Source organism: Benincasa hispida, chromosome 1 (genome assembly GCF_027475165.1).
Source record: "Benincasa hispida cultivar pf3 chromosome 1, pf3_genome.v1.1, whole genome shotgun sequence".
Taxonomy (NCBI): domain Eukaryota; kingdom Viridiplantae; phylum Streptophyta; class Magnoliopsida; order Cucurbitales; family Cucurbitaceae; genus Benincasa; species Benincasa hispida.
Window position 1 is genome coordinate 16280230 of NC_143478.1, and position 16426 is coordinate 16296655.

Consider the following 16426-nt stretch of genomic DNA (forward strand, 5'->3'; position numbering starts at 1 on the left):
ACACCGTGAGATTCCTATGTTGCGCATGCTGGTTGGCTTTATGCGATCCTTTCCTAGTCGTTTAGCGATGGCTATCCGTTTGAAGGGTTGTAACATAGGATTCAGAACACCGTGAACTCCAGAAATGGATAGGGTTACTTAGGGCTGTTTTCAAACAATTGTTTTTCCTTCGAGGGCTTGTTTGATTCCGATCTCTGTAATTCAAAAGTGGCAGGTATAAACTTACAAGACTTACTAAGTGTTAGTAAAGATCTTGATCAAATAAATGGTAACCAAGTACTATAAGAATAAGAGTTATTCTGGTATTAGTATTTAGTCAAGAATGTCTTGATTCAGTGAAAGAGTAGTCAACTGCCTTTCGGTGGGGGCTATTCTGACTCACTGGAGTATCATAGCAAAATAATAATGAGAATGGGTACATTATTTTTACTAAATAAATTGGATTAAAAAGAGTTAAATCAATTCTCTAATAATTTTACTTTTTCAGCAATGTCAACATCCATCATACAACTGCTAGCTTCTGAAAAACTTAACGGCGATAATTACAGAACTTGGAAATCGAATATATACATGATACTAGTAATAGATGATCTTCAATTCGTTTTAGCAAAGGAGTATCCTCCATCCCCTAGTCCCAACATAAACCGAGTAATTCGGGATGCGTATGATAGATGGGTTAAAGCTAATGAGAAGGCTCGTGTTTATATTTTAGCCAGTATATCTGATGTATTGTCTAAGAAACACGAGATCTTAGCTACTGCAAGAGAGATCATGGACTCTTTGCAGGGCCTGTTTGGAAAACCGTCCACATCTGTCATGCAAGACGCAATTAAATTCGTTTACAACTGTAGAATGAAGGAAGGAACCTCCTTAAGGGAACATGTTTTGAACATGATGGTTCACTTCAATGTTGCAGAAGTGAATGGAGCCGTCATGAATGAGAAAAGTCAAGTTGGATTCATCATGTAGTCTCTTCCGAAGAGATTTTTTCAATTTAAAACGAATAGAATGATGAATAAGATTGAGTATAACTTGATAACTCTTCTCAACAAACTCCAGATTTACAAATCTTTATTGAAAAATAAAGATTCAGAGGCTGAAGCAAATGTTGCTTCTACCTTAAAGAGGAAACCCCAGAAAGAATCGTCTTCTGGGAGTAAATCTGACCTTTCTTTCTCCAAGAATAGAGGTATTCAAAAGAAAAAGAAGGAAACTGGGAAAGGGACGGCTTCAGTTGCATAGAAAGGAAAAAAGGAAGTTGCCAAAGAAAAATGTTTCCATTGCAATGAAAATGAGCATTGGAAAAGAAATTGCCCTAAATATCTTGCTGAGAAGAAAGCTGAAAAAGAAAGACAAGGTAAATTAGATTTACTGGTTATTGAAACATGTATTGTGGAGAATGAAGATTCTATCTGGATATTAGATTCAGGGGTCACTAATCATGTTTGTTTTTCTTCTCAGGAAACTAGTTCCTGGAGGCAGCTTGAAAAAGATGAGATTACTCTCCGGGTTGGATCAGGGGAGCGTATCTCAACAAAAGCAGTGGGAGCTATTAAGTTAACTTTTAGAAATAAATATCTGTATTTAGAAAATGTTCTTTATGTACCTTCTTGTAAAAGAAATTTGATATCTATTTCCTGTTTGTGGAACATTTGTACAAAGTAAATTTTTGTGTTAATGACGTTCATTACAAAAAGAGGTTTATAAATCTGTTATGCAAACTTAGAAAGTAACTTATATAAGTTTAAACCATCTAAATTTGAAGCTGTAATAACACAAAAATATTTAAAACAGCTAAAACTCAAAGAAAAAGGCAACACATTTCTCAGAGTACCTATCTTTGGCACTTGAGACTTGGCCACATTAACCTCAATAGGATTGAGAGACTTGCTAAAAGTGGACTTCTAAACAAGTTAGAAGATGTTTCTTTACCACCATGTGAGTCATGTCTCGAAGGAAAAATGACAAAAAGATATTTTTTCTGGAAAAGATCTTCAAGCCAAAGAAACATAAAAGCTCGTTCATTCGAACCTTTGTGAACCGATGAGTGTTAAAGCACGGGGAGGTTATGAATATTTCATTAGATTTATAGATGATTATTCAAGGTATGGTTACATTTACCTAATTCATTTTAAGTTTGAAGCTCTTGAAAAGTTCAAGGAATTTAAGACCAAGGTTGAGAACCAATTAGGTAAATCTATTAAGATAATTTAATCAGATCGAGGTAGGGAGTATTTGGACTTAAAATTCCAGGACTATATGATAGAACACGAGATTCAGTCACGACTCTCTGCACTGGGAACACCTCAGCAGAACGGTGTATCTGAATGGAGAAACAGAACCTTGTTGGACATGGTTCGGTCCATGATGAGTTATGCTCGGTTGCCTAACTCGTTCTAAGGGTATGTAGTAGAGACTGCAACTTACATTTTGAATAACGTTCCCTCTAAGAGTGTTTTAGAAACATCTTATGAGATATGGATAGGACGTAAAGCTAGTTTACATCATTTCTGGATTTGGGGTTGCCCGATACACGTGTTGGTGTAAAGTCCTAAGAAATTGGAACATTGTTCAAAATTATGTCTATTTGTAGGTTACCTTAAAGGAACGAGAGGTGGTCGGTTATATGATCCTCGGGATGATAAGGTAATTGCATCAACAAATGCCACATTCCTAGAGGAAGACCACATTCGAGATCATAAAGCTCGTAGTAAACTAGTATTGGAAGAGATTTCAAATAATGCTACAGACGAATCAACAAAAGTTGTTGATCAGCCTTACTCATCAACAAGAGTTGTAGATAGATCAAGGACGCCTGGTCCATCACATCCTACTCAAGGGTTGAGAGAGCCTCGATGTAGTAGGAGGGTTGTGAGACAGCCTGACCGTTTTATGGGTTTAACTGAAACCAAAGTCAACATACCTGATGATGGCTTAGAGGATCCATTAACATATAAACAGGCAATGGATGATGTTGATCAAGATCAATGGATCAAAACCATGGACTTTGAAATAGAGTCTATGTACTTTAATTCAATTTGAGAACTTATAGATAAACCTGATGAGGTAAGACCTATCGGTTATAAGTTGATCTACGAGCATAAAAGAGACCATACGGGAAAGTTATAGACCTATAAAGCCCGGTTAGTAGCAAAGGGTTATACCGAGGCTGTGGAGGTAGACTATGAAGAAACCTTGTCATCTGTTGCTATGATCAAATCAATCAGAATACTCTTGTCTATTGCCACTTTTTATAATTATGAAATTTGGCAAATGGATGTCAAGAATGCCTTTCTAAATGGAGAGCTTCAAGAGAGTATTTATATGGTCCAACCAGGAGGGTTCATTGAACAGAGTCATGAGCAAAAGGTTTGCAAACTGAAGAGATCTGTTTATGGATTGAAACAGGCATCTAGATCCTGGAATATAAGATTTGATACTGCGATCAAATCTTATGGCTTTGAACAAAATGCCGATGAACCGTGTGTACACAAAAGGATCATCAACTCTACTATAGTATTTCTAGTTTTGTATGTAGATGATATCCTACTTATTGGAAATAATGTAGGATACCTAACTGACATTAAAAATTGGCTAGCAACCCAATTTCAGATGAAATATCTGGGAGAGGCACAGTATGTTCTTGGGATTCAAATAGTTCAAAACTAAAAGAACAGAATGCTAGCCATGTCTCAAACATCTTATGTAGACAAGGTGTTATCTAGGTTTAAGATGCAGGATTCCAAAGAGGTCTTTTACCTTTTAGGAATGGAATACATTTGTTGAAGGAACAATGTCCTAAGAAACCTCAAGAAGTTGAGGATATGAGACGGGTTCCCTATGCATCAGTAGTCAGAAGTATGATGTATCCAATGCTATTACTCGTCCAAACATATGCCTTGCAATAGGGATTGTTAGTAGGTATCAATCTAATCCTGGTTATGAACATTATACTATTGTTAAGAATGAGAACAATATTGTTGATCTGTTTACAAAGGCCCTCCCGGCTAAGTTTTTCGAGGGTCACCTAAAGAGTTTAGAACTACGTGTAGAATAAATAGGGCAAGTGGGAGAAAATGTGGGTATGAAATGCCCTAGTTTATTTTTAGTTTTCTCTCATAGCACTCAACTTTGTTGTAACCCCACTAGGAGTTTTAATCCAGTGGGAGTTTGTTGGGTTGTATGTCCTACAACTCGTAGTTTTGTAAACAGTACACATATATGAAGTTTATTCAGATAAGTGTTGTTGATTTTTTAATAACTCTAAATCTAATAAACTACGAACCCTTGGCTATTGTCATGAATACTTGGACTTTATGTGGAGAAATAAACTTGATCAAGTTCGAGTAAAATAGCCTAAACCGTCTATAGTACTTGGTTTAGGTTGGGTACCTATTTCTGGAGATACTATCGAATATGACCCGCTTTATGATTGTTAAAAATGTTCTAAAGTGTCATAAATGATGTGATCGATTTGCTCATGTAAAGACATGCGAGCGGGAGTGTTCTATACGATTAGGTTATGTAAGACAGACCACAAAATCATCATTGTTATGTATTAACACTGATTACTGTAAACACTGAATAATTTCACTTTTTGATGACCTAGATAAATTGATCTGAATCCTGAGCTATCTATTCACTATTGTTTATTCGTGAGGGTAAGCCCAGCGTCGCTGCTCAATATGTCTCCCATTTCAGGGATAAGACCGGGTAGATGGCTGAGGACATAGAATTTGCAAGATGGAATTCACTCCTACCCATTTTAGGGTTTAGTAGAAAGGTTGTTCCCTTAAGGGCTGATCTCGGATCTTGAACAAAGGACCCCATCTTCTCATTGGCCTGAGAGGGAATGGATTTAGTGATTATAATCCTAAATCAATTGTTCATTAGAAGGACAATGGTACTTACGGAGAAAAGATGTAACTCAGGGGTATTTCGGTATTTGACCTAGCTGAGGTTACGAATAACCTGTGAAGGATCAACTTATTGATGAAGGTTATATCAAATGAACACATAATATATCTACAGTGAAGGGAGTGCAACTACAGGCTATAGTGGACAGTCCTGTTAGTTAATGAATGTTGATTAATTAGGTTAAAGAGTTTGACCCGTTAGTCTCGAATCGTTGGAGTCCATGATCTGTAAGTCCATCGGATCTCCTTACTAGTGCATAGGTTGCTTAGGACTGTCAGGTTGCTAGTCTTTCGATGGTTCCCAACCCCTTTTCTCAAAAATCCCATTTCCTTCCATGAGAAACTATGGGAAATTTTGGAGTAGTATCCCGTTGAGTCATCTATCATATCAGCAGGTTTGTTTTGCTTCAATCTCCCTTATACAAAGAAAAAATTGAAGATTTAGTTACGATTAGAAAAAATTCCACCTAGAGGTTTCTATTGTATCAATCTACCCTTGTTTAATTCCTGTTGAAGCATATACTCAGGGGGTGGGTGCAGGGCGGACGATTTCAAAGCGGACTCCCATTCATTAGATAGAGAAGATTGCCAAGATTTCGTGATCCACTGCCGAACTTATTCCTTCCAATTCAACGCAATATGCACAAAATTGAATAACTAGGTGAAGTGAGAATTTTAAATGTTCAAATTCGGCCTTAAGGGAAATTGTATTTTATATGAGATATAATATACAATTAAATAATTTATTTATTAATTAATTGTTTTTTAGAGTATACTTGATCATTAGCATGAAAGTATTTTTTAAACTTGATTAATGTGATTAATTAAAGCTAGGTGTCTTAAAAAATTTAATATGTGATATTAAATTTGTTTATTTTTATTTAATTGAAATTTTTTTAATTAAATAATCTCCAAATTTGAAAATTGTATTTCATTTTTTTAATAAAAAAATAGTTAGTGGAAAAAATCCTATTGTTGGATTTTCTCAGTAACTAAGTGGACATTGAAGTGACATTTCCCAAGCTTGACATCTAGAGATTACATGCTAATGAAGTTTGAGGTGGAAGACATGCAAAATGGGATTTTGTATGTGTTTTCTCTACAAAAGGCTTTGTGTTTTATTTTTGCAAGACTAATGCTTTCTCAACTTTTGACCTAAATTCTTCCACCTCATTTCTCTTTACTCTTCTTCTTTCTATAGTGAAATTTTGGGATTGGTGTCCTAATTCTCCCGGAGTCTCGTTGTTTTGTAAAGATACACATTGTTTAATGAATAAAATAACTGTTATTTAATTCTGGCATTTGCTCATATCCAATAAACAAAGCTCCTTGGTTATCTTATGTGAACTTAAGTATGTATATGTGATATACAAGTGGATCATGCCTTAAATGATAACCTAAATAGGTCTGTAGTATAAGGATTAAGGTGGGATACCTGATCCTAGTGACACTACGGATACAGCCCGCTTTTTAGAGGTTTGCAAGTGTTGTAAATACTACAGATGATTGATCCTGACCATTCTTATGGAGACGTGCGAGCGAAGGTGTCCTATACAAAGAGTTTGTATAAGACCTGAACCACGAGATGACTAGACTCTGTATATAACGTCGTTGATACTAGAGACTTGCATCTCACCTAAACGACCATAGGTGACATGACCTCAATCTTAAGTGTTTTGGGAACTCCTATCTTTGAGAGCGGTCCTTTAATTAGTATGGGTGAGAGTGGTCAGATTGCCAACTCAACATGCCTACCTTTTTGGGGACTTGTCTGATCTAGGAGCTGGAAACTCAATCCACAAGATGGAATTCACTCCTTTCCCGAAGTAGGGATAAGTAGAGAGATTGCTCCCTTAAGGGCTGATTCTGGGGCTTGAACATAGTGGCCACAACTTCATTTTGGAAGAGAAGACTCAGTCATAGTCCTCATAGTAGGACTATGACTTATGTTCATTAGAAGGATCAATGGTACTTAAGGAGACAGATGTAACTACAGGAGCATAACGATTATTGGCACAACTATACTTACGAGCGATCTATGAAGGGTTGTTGCACTGTTGATTGGTTAAGATGGACACATAATATATTTGTGGTTAGGAGAGTTCAGCTGTCGGTCTTTAGTGGAGTGTCTGGAAGTTAACGAATGGTGGATCCCGTGACTAAAGACTTTAGTCAGTTATTCAAGTACCGTTGGAGCTTCGAGCTACAGGTCCATGAAGTCCCCTTGGTAGCTCAATGGATTCAGTTGAGGATCAGTTCTTGGTGTTGATTTGAAATGTTCAAATTGACAAGAGATATTTTGATTATATATGATATAATCGGTATGATGTATGAGATACATCTAGTGGAGGACTGATGTGAATGAGATTTACATTAAGTACTATGGAATAGAAAAAGAACTATGGTTTATATGTTTCATGAGATGAAATATTAAAACTATAGATTATAAATATAGTATGATAAGTTGGTTATCATTTATATTCATAATAATATTAATTATTGGATAATTAATTCTTTTTCTTTAATAACCAAATGAGTGGGTGGTTATTGGATTCATGGTAACTGTGAGTTTAAAAGGAAAATGGTTTTCCTAATTTGAGTAAGATCTTACAAACGATTGAAAAGTTTTTCAGAAAAAGTTTTAGAGATTACTCTCTCGACAAAAAGAAACTCACGGAGTTGTCAAGTAAATATAAATTTACTAAACGACGGCTAAGGCGAGCTAAACGACCGTGCAGTGGCGAGCTAAATGATCGTACAGTATTTATCAAACGATCACATAGCTTTTGCTAGACGATCGCTTGCCCAAAGTAAACATAGTGTCTGTAGGCAACAGACCGAGCTAAATGATCGCATAGCTTTTGCTAGACAATCGTAAAGCTTTATTTAAACGATTAGGCATCGACCAATACGATAGGTCTCCGATTTCTCCCACTTGCCCAGCCATGTACGATCGGTGTTTCCTCCTTCGTCTGCCTCATACCAAGTCCGAACAGAGCCCACCCTCTGGATTCTCACACCGAGAATACCAAGGTAGCCTTGTTGGTGGTGTCATACTCAACTCGACACTGTCAAAGTTCTGTGGAGGCCGTTCGTGCTGTTGTTGAGGAGTTTGTGGCCGAAGCGATTGTTGAGGACGAGTGCGAAGAGTTCATGTTGTGCTGCAATTGTGTAGATCGAGCGTTTGAGGTTGTTGTTGTTCGAGTGGTCATGCGCAAAGAAGCGTGGAGACGAATCTTCCAATGTTCGTAGAGTTTTCCCTTTGTGCATTTGTGGTTATTCATGTTGTAATTTCTGTAGTAATTGTATAACCGCTTGTTTGAAGTCGATTGTAAATGTATTGTTCATTCATGATTGTGGTTTGGAATAATCTTGTTTTTGTTGCTCATGGAAATCTCGAATTTGATTTCCTTCCATTGGTATTAAAGATAGGTTCCCTAATATTCCAAATTGCAACTCTGAATTGAACGCATTTTTTAGTCGCAGTGGGTTTCTGCATTTGTGGTTAACCATTTTCTGCATCTGTAGTGCGTTGATGAATGTTTCGGGTTTAAATTTCCTTTTTGTTAAAGCTTTGAGTATTACAAAGTGTTAATTGTAAGGGCCCCTGTGTTTTTAGGTGAAATTAACATCACAATCGAGTCTGTAATTCAAAAGGTTTGAGTTCGTCGAGTCGTTTATGATGAAGCTTCGATGCATGGTGATGCAGTTCTCAATGAAGAAGAAGACCAAGCGTTGGTCGAATCCTGTAGCCTCAGGTAAACGATCATTAGGATTTAACTAAACGATCGTTTAGATTTTTCTAGACAATCGTGTAGTATTTTCTAATCGATCATTTAGCTAATATTAAGCGATAGGGTAAATCGTTTACTCTATCGCGTAGTGTTGGTTGCCCAATCACGTAGGGGCTGGAGGTAGACAATCGTAGAGGGAGCATGTAATGCTCGTCGTTTAGTAGAAGGTGCGTGCCAGATGATTGTGTAGTTAGCAAGCTTCATCTCTTAGTTACTACCTATGCGATCGCGCGTATGCGATACAGAGGCGCTAGCTAAGTGATCGCTTAGGCGATGGTGCTTCGCGGTATCGTAGTCGTTTAGACAATCACGGAAGGCGGGCATTTTGCGAAGCACGCTAAGCGATCATGTACTTCAGGTTTCATCTCTTCGTAAAGGTACACGATCATGTAGTAATAGCTAAACGATCGTTTAGATTTTTATAGACGATCGTATAGTAAATGTTAAACGATCGTTTAACTCTGGGAGCGCTGATAAGCAATAGAGCAAAGAGTTTGTATTATTGTGTAGACAATCGTGGGGTGCTTAGTACATAATGGTTGGTTGGAGAAGCGATACTTTGTCTGAGCGGTTCATGACCCGGTTCACCTGTTTGAACTGGAGACTCCTTGTCTTTTTAATAGTTAGCTTTCCTTTTGTGTTTTTAAGGAAATTTTACCCAGTTCATTAACTTTGGTTGCTTATACATGTGATGTATAGTGCTTATATGCCAAAATGTTTGTCATATAGTTAAAACCCACCTTAGGTTGTGCAATTATTCATGCATCATGTATTATAAATGTTATAATATTGCATAAAGAAATTACTTGAAAGCATGCGCATGCATCATAAAATATAAGATTTACATTTTTCATGCATTGAGCATTCTCATGCATCATCCTTTTATTATAAATGTTATAGTCTAAGGGTGAATGGAAACATGTTTTGCTTGTTTCATTGTTGTTTTGTATAAGTGTTATATAAAAGAAGTAGCAATGAATGGACAATGCATTGAGCATGACACTTAGGCTATTTATAAGCGTTATGAATGCCTTGCATGTGTTAGCTTAGCATTATGGTTGTTTCCATTTATAAGTGTTATAAAGGAAATTAGACCTAAAATCAATATTCAGAGTTGCATGCGGACTTAGGTGAACTCAAGTTTTTTAAAAGGGTTTTAAAATTGGATTGAGATAGACCTAAGTTCAAGTGATTCTAAAGAGTTTAGTAACCTAGATTAATCTTTTAAAATCGGTTTAATAGGATTAAATTGGTTGAAATAAAAGATTAAATTTGTTGTAAACCTATTTATAAGGGACTTTTTATCTAAGGCGGGTTCTGTCTAAGCTGGAGTTCTTAACTTGACGGAAACGTAACACCCCTACCTGGGAACCTACCTGAAAAAGTGAATTAGATAGATTTTCAACAAGCATGCGACGATTTGGTCAAAGATTCCGTTAAAGAGTTTAATGGATGATGATCAAAAGTTGTTTAACTATCCAAGGTAAAAGTTACTCTTGGGAAAACCTAAAAGTCACTTAGTTAAAATCCTTAGCCATGTTTTTTCTAAGTAAGCTAAACCCTAGGCTATAAAATACTCAGAGGGAGGAAGAGGCGTATCAGATATGTCTATGATTCCACTCACATTTCTCGCTATATGTTCATACCGTGAGATTCATGCTTGGGCTCGTGGTGCCTAGGATGCATCCCTCTTCGGATGGTGTTTACATGAGTCAATATCAAAGTGGACGGAGAGAGTGTTTATAGTAAGTGGGTGAAGAGTGTGTGTCAACACGTTCTATGGTCTCTGTCATTGGTTCACATCGTGAGATCATTCTCTTCTCCCTCGTGTCGCCTTTGGTGCATCCCCCTTCGGATGGGTTTTGTGCAGTTGGTCAATATCAAGGTGAACTCCAGAAATGGATAGGGTCGCTTTAGGTTTTTTTATAGGACACCCCAATCGGACTTTTTCCCTTCAGATTAGCCTTTTGGGATGGACCTCTAGGGCTTAAAATGGCAGGTCACACTTACGGAAGATTGTTAAGTAAGTTAATGTTCTCTTGGCCAAATTAATGATGGCTAGTCGTTATAGAAGCAAAAGTTGTTTTGGTATTAATGACTGGTTGAGAACTTCTCAATGTAGAGGAGGGACAACTGACCTCCCTTCGGCGGCTTTTGTCCTAAAGCTTTGAAGTGTCATTGCGAAAATAGATGTCACGAAGGGTTCATGTTAGTTTTACTAAAACCTTATTGGATGTTTTTTTTTTGTTTTACAATGGGTATTTGCTTAAAACCTAACGTAGGTCAATGTGTTTTTCTTTTTAGAAATTGGTGAGTATTTCCGTTTAAAGTTTTTAAAATGATCGATTATTTATAGTGGAAAGAATCGTGTGAAACGAATTTCGTGGCAAACAACTTCGATCCCACTCTTTTCCAAAAGAGGAGACAAGACAGTAAATATGATTTATTGGTCTTGGAGATGTGTCTGGTAGAGAATGATGATTCTGCTTGGATCCTCGATTCAGGCTCTACCAATCATATCAGTTTCTCTTACTAAGGATTCAGTTCCTGGCAAACGTTGCCACAGGGAGAGATGAGTACTGGTGAGGTTATTTCAGTTGTTGTTGTAGGCAGGCTGAAGTTATTTGTTGACAAGAAACATTATCTGTTACTGGATAATGTTTTTGTCGTTTCTTTTATTAAGAGGAACTTAATCTTGGTTTCTTGTCTCATTGAACAAGGTTACACTGTCTCCTTTTCTGAGAATATAGTGTTTATTTTCAAGAATGGAGTGGAGATTGGTTATGGTTCAATGGAAATAACTTATATGTACTAAGGGCGTTAGTCATAAAAGCCTTGTTTAACACTGAAATGTTCAGTACGGTAACAACAGCTAAAAGACCAAAGGTTTCTCCAAAATAAAACGCCCATCTTTGGCATCTTAGGTTAGATCACATCAACCTCAATAGGATTGAGAAGTTGGTGCAAAGTGGACTTCTAATTATTTTAGAAGAAAACTCCTTGCCAGTATGTGAATCATGTCTCGAAGGTAAGATGACCAAATGACCTTTTACTGGAAAAGGTTACAAAGCCAAGGAAGCCTTGGAGCTTGTACATTCAGACCTCTATGGTCCGATGAATGTTAGAGCTCGGGTGGGTATGAATATTTCATCTCTTTCATAGATGATTATTTAAGGTTTGGGTATCTTTTCCTAATGCAACGTAAGTCTGAAGCTCTTGCAAGTTCAAGGAGTATAAGGCTGAAGTTGAAAACTTGTTAGGTAAGAAGATAAAAACACTACGATATGATTGTGGTGGAGAGTATATGGATGATAGAACATGAGATTGCATCCTAACTCTCGGCCCCGGTACACCTCGGTAGAATGGGGCATCAGAAAGGAGAAACAAGACCTTGTTGGATATGGTTAGGTCTATGATGAGTTATGCTTATCTTCCATACTCGTTTTGACATTATGTAGTGCAGACTGCATGTTATGTCTTGAACAACGTTCCCTTGAATAGTGTTCCTAAAACATCGTTTGAGTTATGGAGAGGTCGTAAAGGTATTTTACGCCACTTCAAGATTTGGGGTTGTTCGGCACATGTGCTAGCAACTAACCCAAAGAAGTTGGAACCGCATTCGAAGGTTTGCCTCTTTGTAGGCTACCCTAAGGAAACGAGAGGAGGATACTTCTATGATCCGAATGAGAACAAAGTGTTTGTTTCCACAAATGTTATCTTCTTGGAAGAAGAGCACATGATAAATCATAAGCCACAAAGTAAGCTCTTTTTACGTGAGATCTCTAGTGAGACTAAAACTGCTGAAGTTCAACAAGATTTGTTGAACAGGCCGACAGATCAACAAGAGTTGTTGAGGTCAAAACATTTAGTCAACCAGCTCAAGAGTTGAGACTACCTCGATGTAGTGGGAGGGTTATGAACTCACCAGATCGCTACATGGGTTTGACTGAATCCCAGAACGTCATTACGAATGATGGGGTCGAGGATCCGTTGTCTTTTAAGAAAGCAATGGAGGATGTTGATAAAGATAAATGGGTTAAGGACATGAACCAAGAAATAGAGTCTATGTACTTCAATAACATCTGGGAGCTTGTTGATCCATCTGATGGGATAAGACCTATTAGGTATAAGTGGATCTATAAGCGAAAGAGAGGTGTAGATGGAAAGGTGCAAACCTTTAAGGCTAGACTCGTGGCAAAGGGTTATACCCATGTTGAGGGAGTTGACTATGAGGAAACTTTCTCACTTGTTGTCATGCTTAAGTCTATCAAGATTCTCCTGTCCATATCCATATTTTATGATTATGAAATATGGAAAATGAACGTCAAGACTGCCTTTCTTAATGGTAATCTTGAGGAGACAATCTATATGACTCAACTAGAAGGATTCGTAGCTCCAGATCAAGAGCAAAGAGTTTGCAAGCTTAATAGGTCCATTTATGGGTTGAAACAAGCATCTAGATCTTCGAACATCAGATTTGACACTACTGTCAAGTGGTTTGGCTTTGACCAGAATGTTGATGAGCCTTGTGTTTACAAGAAGATCATCAACAGCTCAGTAGCTTTCCTGGTACTATATGTGGATGATATCCTACTCATTGGGAATGATGTAGGGTATCTGACTGACATTAAAGATTGGTTGCCTGCCCAAGTGCAAATGAAAGATTTGGGTGAGGCACAGTATGTTCTCGGGATCTAGATTATTCGGGATCGCAAGAACAAATGGTTAGCCCTATCTTAAGCATCATACATTGATCAAATGTTGATCAGGTACAGGATGCAGGATTCCAAGAGGGGTTTGTTACCCTTCAGGAATGGAATCATTCTAAGGATCAATGTCCTAAGACACCTCAAGAAGTTGAGGAAATGAGACGTATTCCCTATGCTTTTGCTGTAGGAAGCTTGATGTATGCAATGTTGTGTACTCGACCTAACATTTGCTATGCAGTAGGGATTATCAGTCGATAACAGTCCAATCCAATATTTAATCACTGGATGACAGTCAAGACGATCCTCAAGTATCTTCGGAAAACGAGGGACTACATGCTTGTGTATGGAGATAAGAATCTGATCCTTACAGGATACACAGACTCTGATTTTTAGACTGATAGAGATTCTCGAAAATCGACTTCGGGGTCAGTGTTCACTCTAAATGAAGGGGCTGTAATCTGGCGAAGCATCAAGCAAGGATGCATCGTGGACTCCCTATGTAAGTCGAATACGTAGCGGCTTGTGAAGCAGCTAAGAAGATTGTTTGGCTGAGGAAGTTCCTTTCAGATTTGGAAGTTGTTCCAAATATGGATTTGTCGATCACTCTTTATTGTGATAACAGCGGGGTTGTGGCAAATTCGAAGAAACCTTGGAGTCATCATCGGGGTAAGCACATAAAACGGAAATATCACCTGATCAGGGAGATTATGCATCGAGGTGATGTGCTAGTCACGAAGATCGAATCGAAGCATAACATTGCTGATCGCTTTACAAAGGCCCTCACGGCTAAAGTGTTCGAGAGTCACCTGGAGAGTCTGGGTCTACAGGACATGCGGCATTTTGTCTATGGCAGTGGGAGATGATACTGGGGTATGCCCTAGTTTATAGTATATTGTACATTTTTATATTGTATTGCACATTAGTCTCCCGAGTCATTAGAACAAGTGGGAGATTGTTTAGTTTGGTGTCCTAATTCTCCCGGAGTCTCGTTGTTTTGTAAATATACACATTTTTTAATGAATAAAATAACTGTTATTTAATTCTGACATTTGCCCATATCCAATAAACAAAGCTCCTTGGTTATCTTATGTGAACTTAAGCATGTATATGTGATATAAAAGTGGATCATGCCTTAAGTGATGACCTAAATAGGAAGGATTAAGGTGGGATACCTGATCCTGGTGACACTATGGATACGGCCTACTTTGTAGAGGTTTGCAAGTGTTTTAAACTACTATAGATGGTTGATCCTGACCATTCATGTGGAAACGTGCGAGCCGGGGTGTCCTATATAAAGAGTTTGTATAAGACCTGGACCACGAGATGACTAGACTCTGTATATTATGCTGTTGATACTAGAGACTTGCATCTCACCTAAACGACCATAGGTGACACGACCTCAATCCTGAGTGTTTTGGGAACTTCTGCCTTTGAAGGTGATCCTTTGATTAGTATGGGTGAGAGTGGCCAGATTGCCAACTCAACATGCCTACTTTTTTGGGGACTTGTCTGATCTGAGAGCTGGGAACTCAATCCAAATGGAATTCACTTCTTTCCCAAAGTAGGGATAAGTAGAGCAATTGCTCCCTTAAGGGCTGATTCTGGAGCTTGAACATAGTGGCCACAGCTTCTCTTTAGAAGAGAAGACTCAGTTATAGTAGAACTATAACTTATGTTCATTAGAGGGATCAGTGGTACTTAAGGAGACAGATATAACTATAGGAGCATAATGGTTATTGACCCACTGTACTTACGAGCGATATGTGAAGGGTTATCACACTGCTGATTAGTTAAGCTGGACACAAATATATCTGTGGTAAAGAGAGTTCAGTTGTCATTCTTTAATGGAGTGTCTGGAAGTTAATGGATGGTGGATCCCGTGACTAAAGAGTTTAATCAGTTATGCACGTACCCTTGGAGCTTCAAGCTATAGGTACATGAGGTCCCCTGGTAGCTCAATGGATTCAGTTGAGGATCAGTTCTTGGTGCTGATTTGAAATGTTCAAATTGACAAGAGATATTTTGATTATATATGATATAATCGGTATGATGTATGAGATACATCTAGTAGAGGATTGATGTGAATGAGATTTACATTAAGTACCATGGAATAGAAAAAGAACTATGGTTTATATGTTTCATAAGATGAAATATTAAAACTATAGGTTATAAATATAGTATGATCAGTTCGTTATCATTTATATTTATAATAATATTAATTATTGGATAATTAATTCTTTTTCTTTAATAACCAAATAAGTGGGTGATTATTGGATTCATGGTAACCGTGAGTTTACAAGGAAAATGGTTTTCCTAATTTCAGTAAGATTTTACAAACGATTGAAAATTTTTTCAGAAAAATTTGTGGAGATTACTCTCTCGGCAAAAAGAAACACACGAAGTCGTCAAATAAATACAGATTTACTGAACGATGGCTAGGGTGAGTTAACGATCGTGCAATGGCGAGCTAAACAATCGTACAGTATTTACCAAACGATCGCATAGCTTTTGCTAGACGATCGCTTACCCAAAGTAAACGATCGTGTAATGTCTGTAGGCAATAGACCGAGCTAAACGATGAGCTAAACGATCGCATAGCTTTTGCTAGATGATCTTATAGCTTTATCTAAATGATTGGGCATCAACCTATACAATAGGTCTTCTTTCTCCCACTTGCCCAGTCGTGTACACGATCAATGTTTCCTTTTTTGTCTGCCTCATACCAAGTCCAAACAGAGCCCACCCTCTAGATTCTCATACCGAGAATACCAAGGTAGCCTTGTTGGTGGTGTCATACTCAACTCGACACCGTTGAGGTTCTATGGAGGTCGTTCATACTGTTGCTGAGGAGTTCGTGGCCGAGGCGATTGTTGAGGACGATTGTCAAGGTTGTTGTTGTTCGAGCGATCGTGCACAAAGAAGCGTGGAGACGCATCTTCCAATGTTCATAGAGTTTTCCCTTTGTGCACTTGTAGTTATTCATGCTATAATTTCTGTAGTAATTTGA

The 16426-nt window shown here is 37.8% G+C and overlaps 1 protein-coding gene across 1 annotated transcript; it reads left to right on the plus strand.

Annotated features, from left to right (window-relative positions):
* Positions 1-489: 489 nt before the first annotated feature.
* LOC150038277 (uncharacterized) lies at positions 490-1242 on the plus strand. Its single transcript, XM_090312578.1, has 2 exons — positions 490-951; positions 1060-1242. Exons 1-2 carry the CDS (start codon positions 490-492, stop codon positions 1240-1242), a joined length of 645 nt encoding a protein of 214 aa, XP_090168704.1.
* Positions 1243-16426: the final 15184 nt, after the last annotated feature.

Coding starts and splice junctions, on each gene's coding strand:
- LOC150038277 (XM_090312578.1), top strand. CDS start 490: ATGTCAACATCCATCATACAACTGCTAGCTTCTGAAAAACTTAACGGC. Junction 952..1,059: donor TCATGAATGAGAAAAGTCAA/GTTGGATTCATC, acceptor AACAAACTCCAG/ATTTACAAATCTTTATTGAA.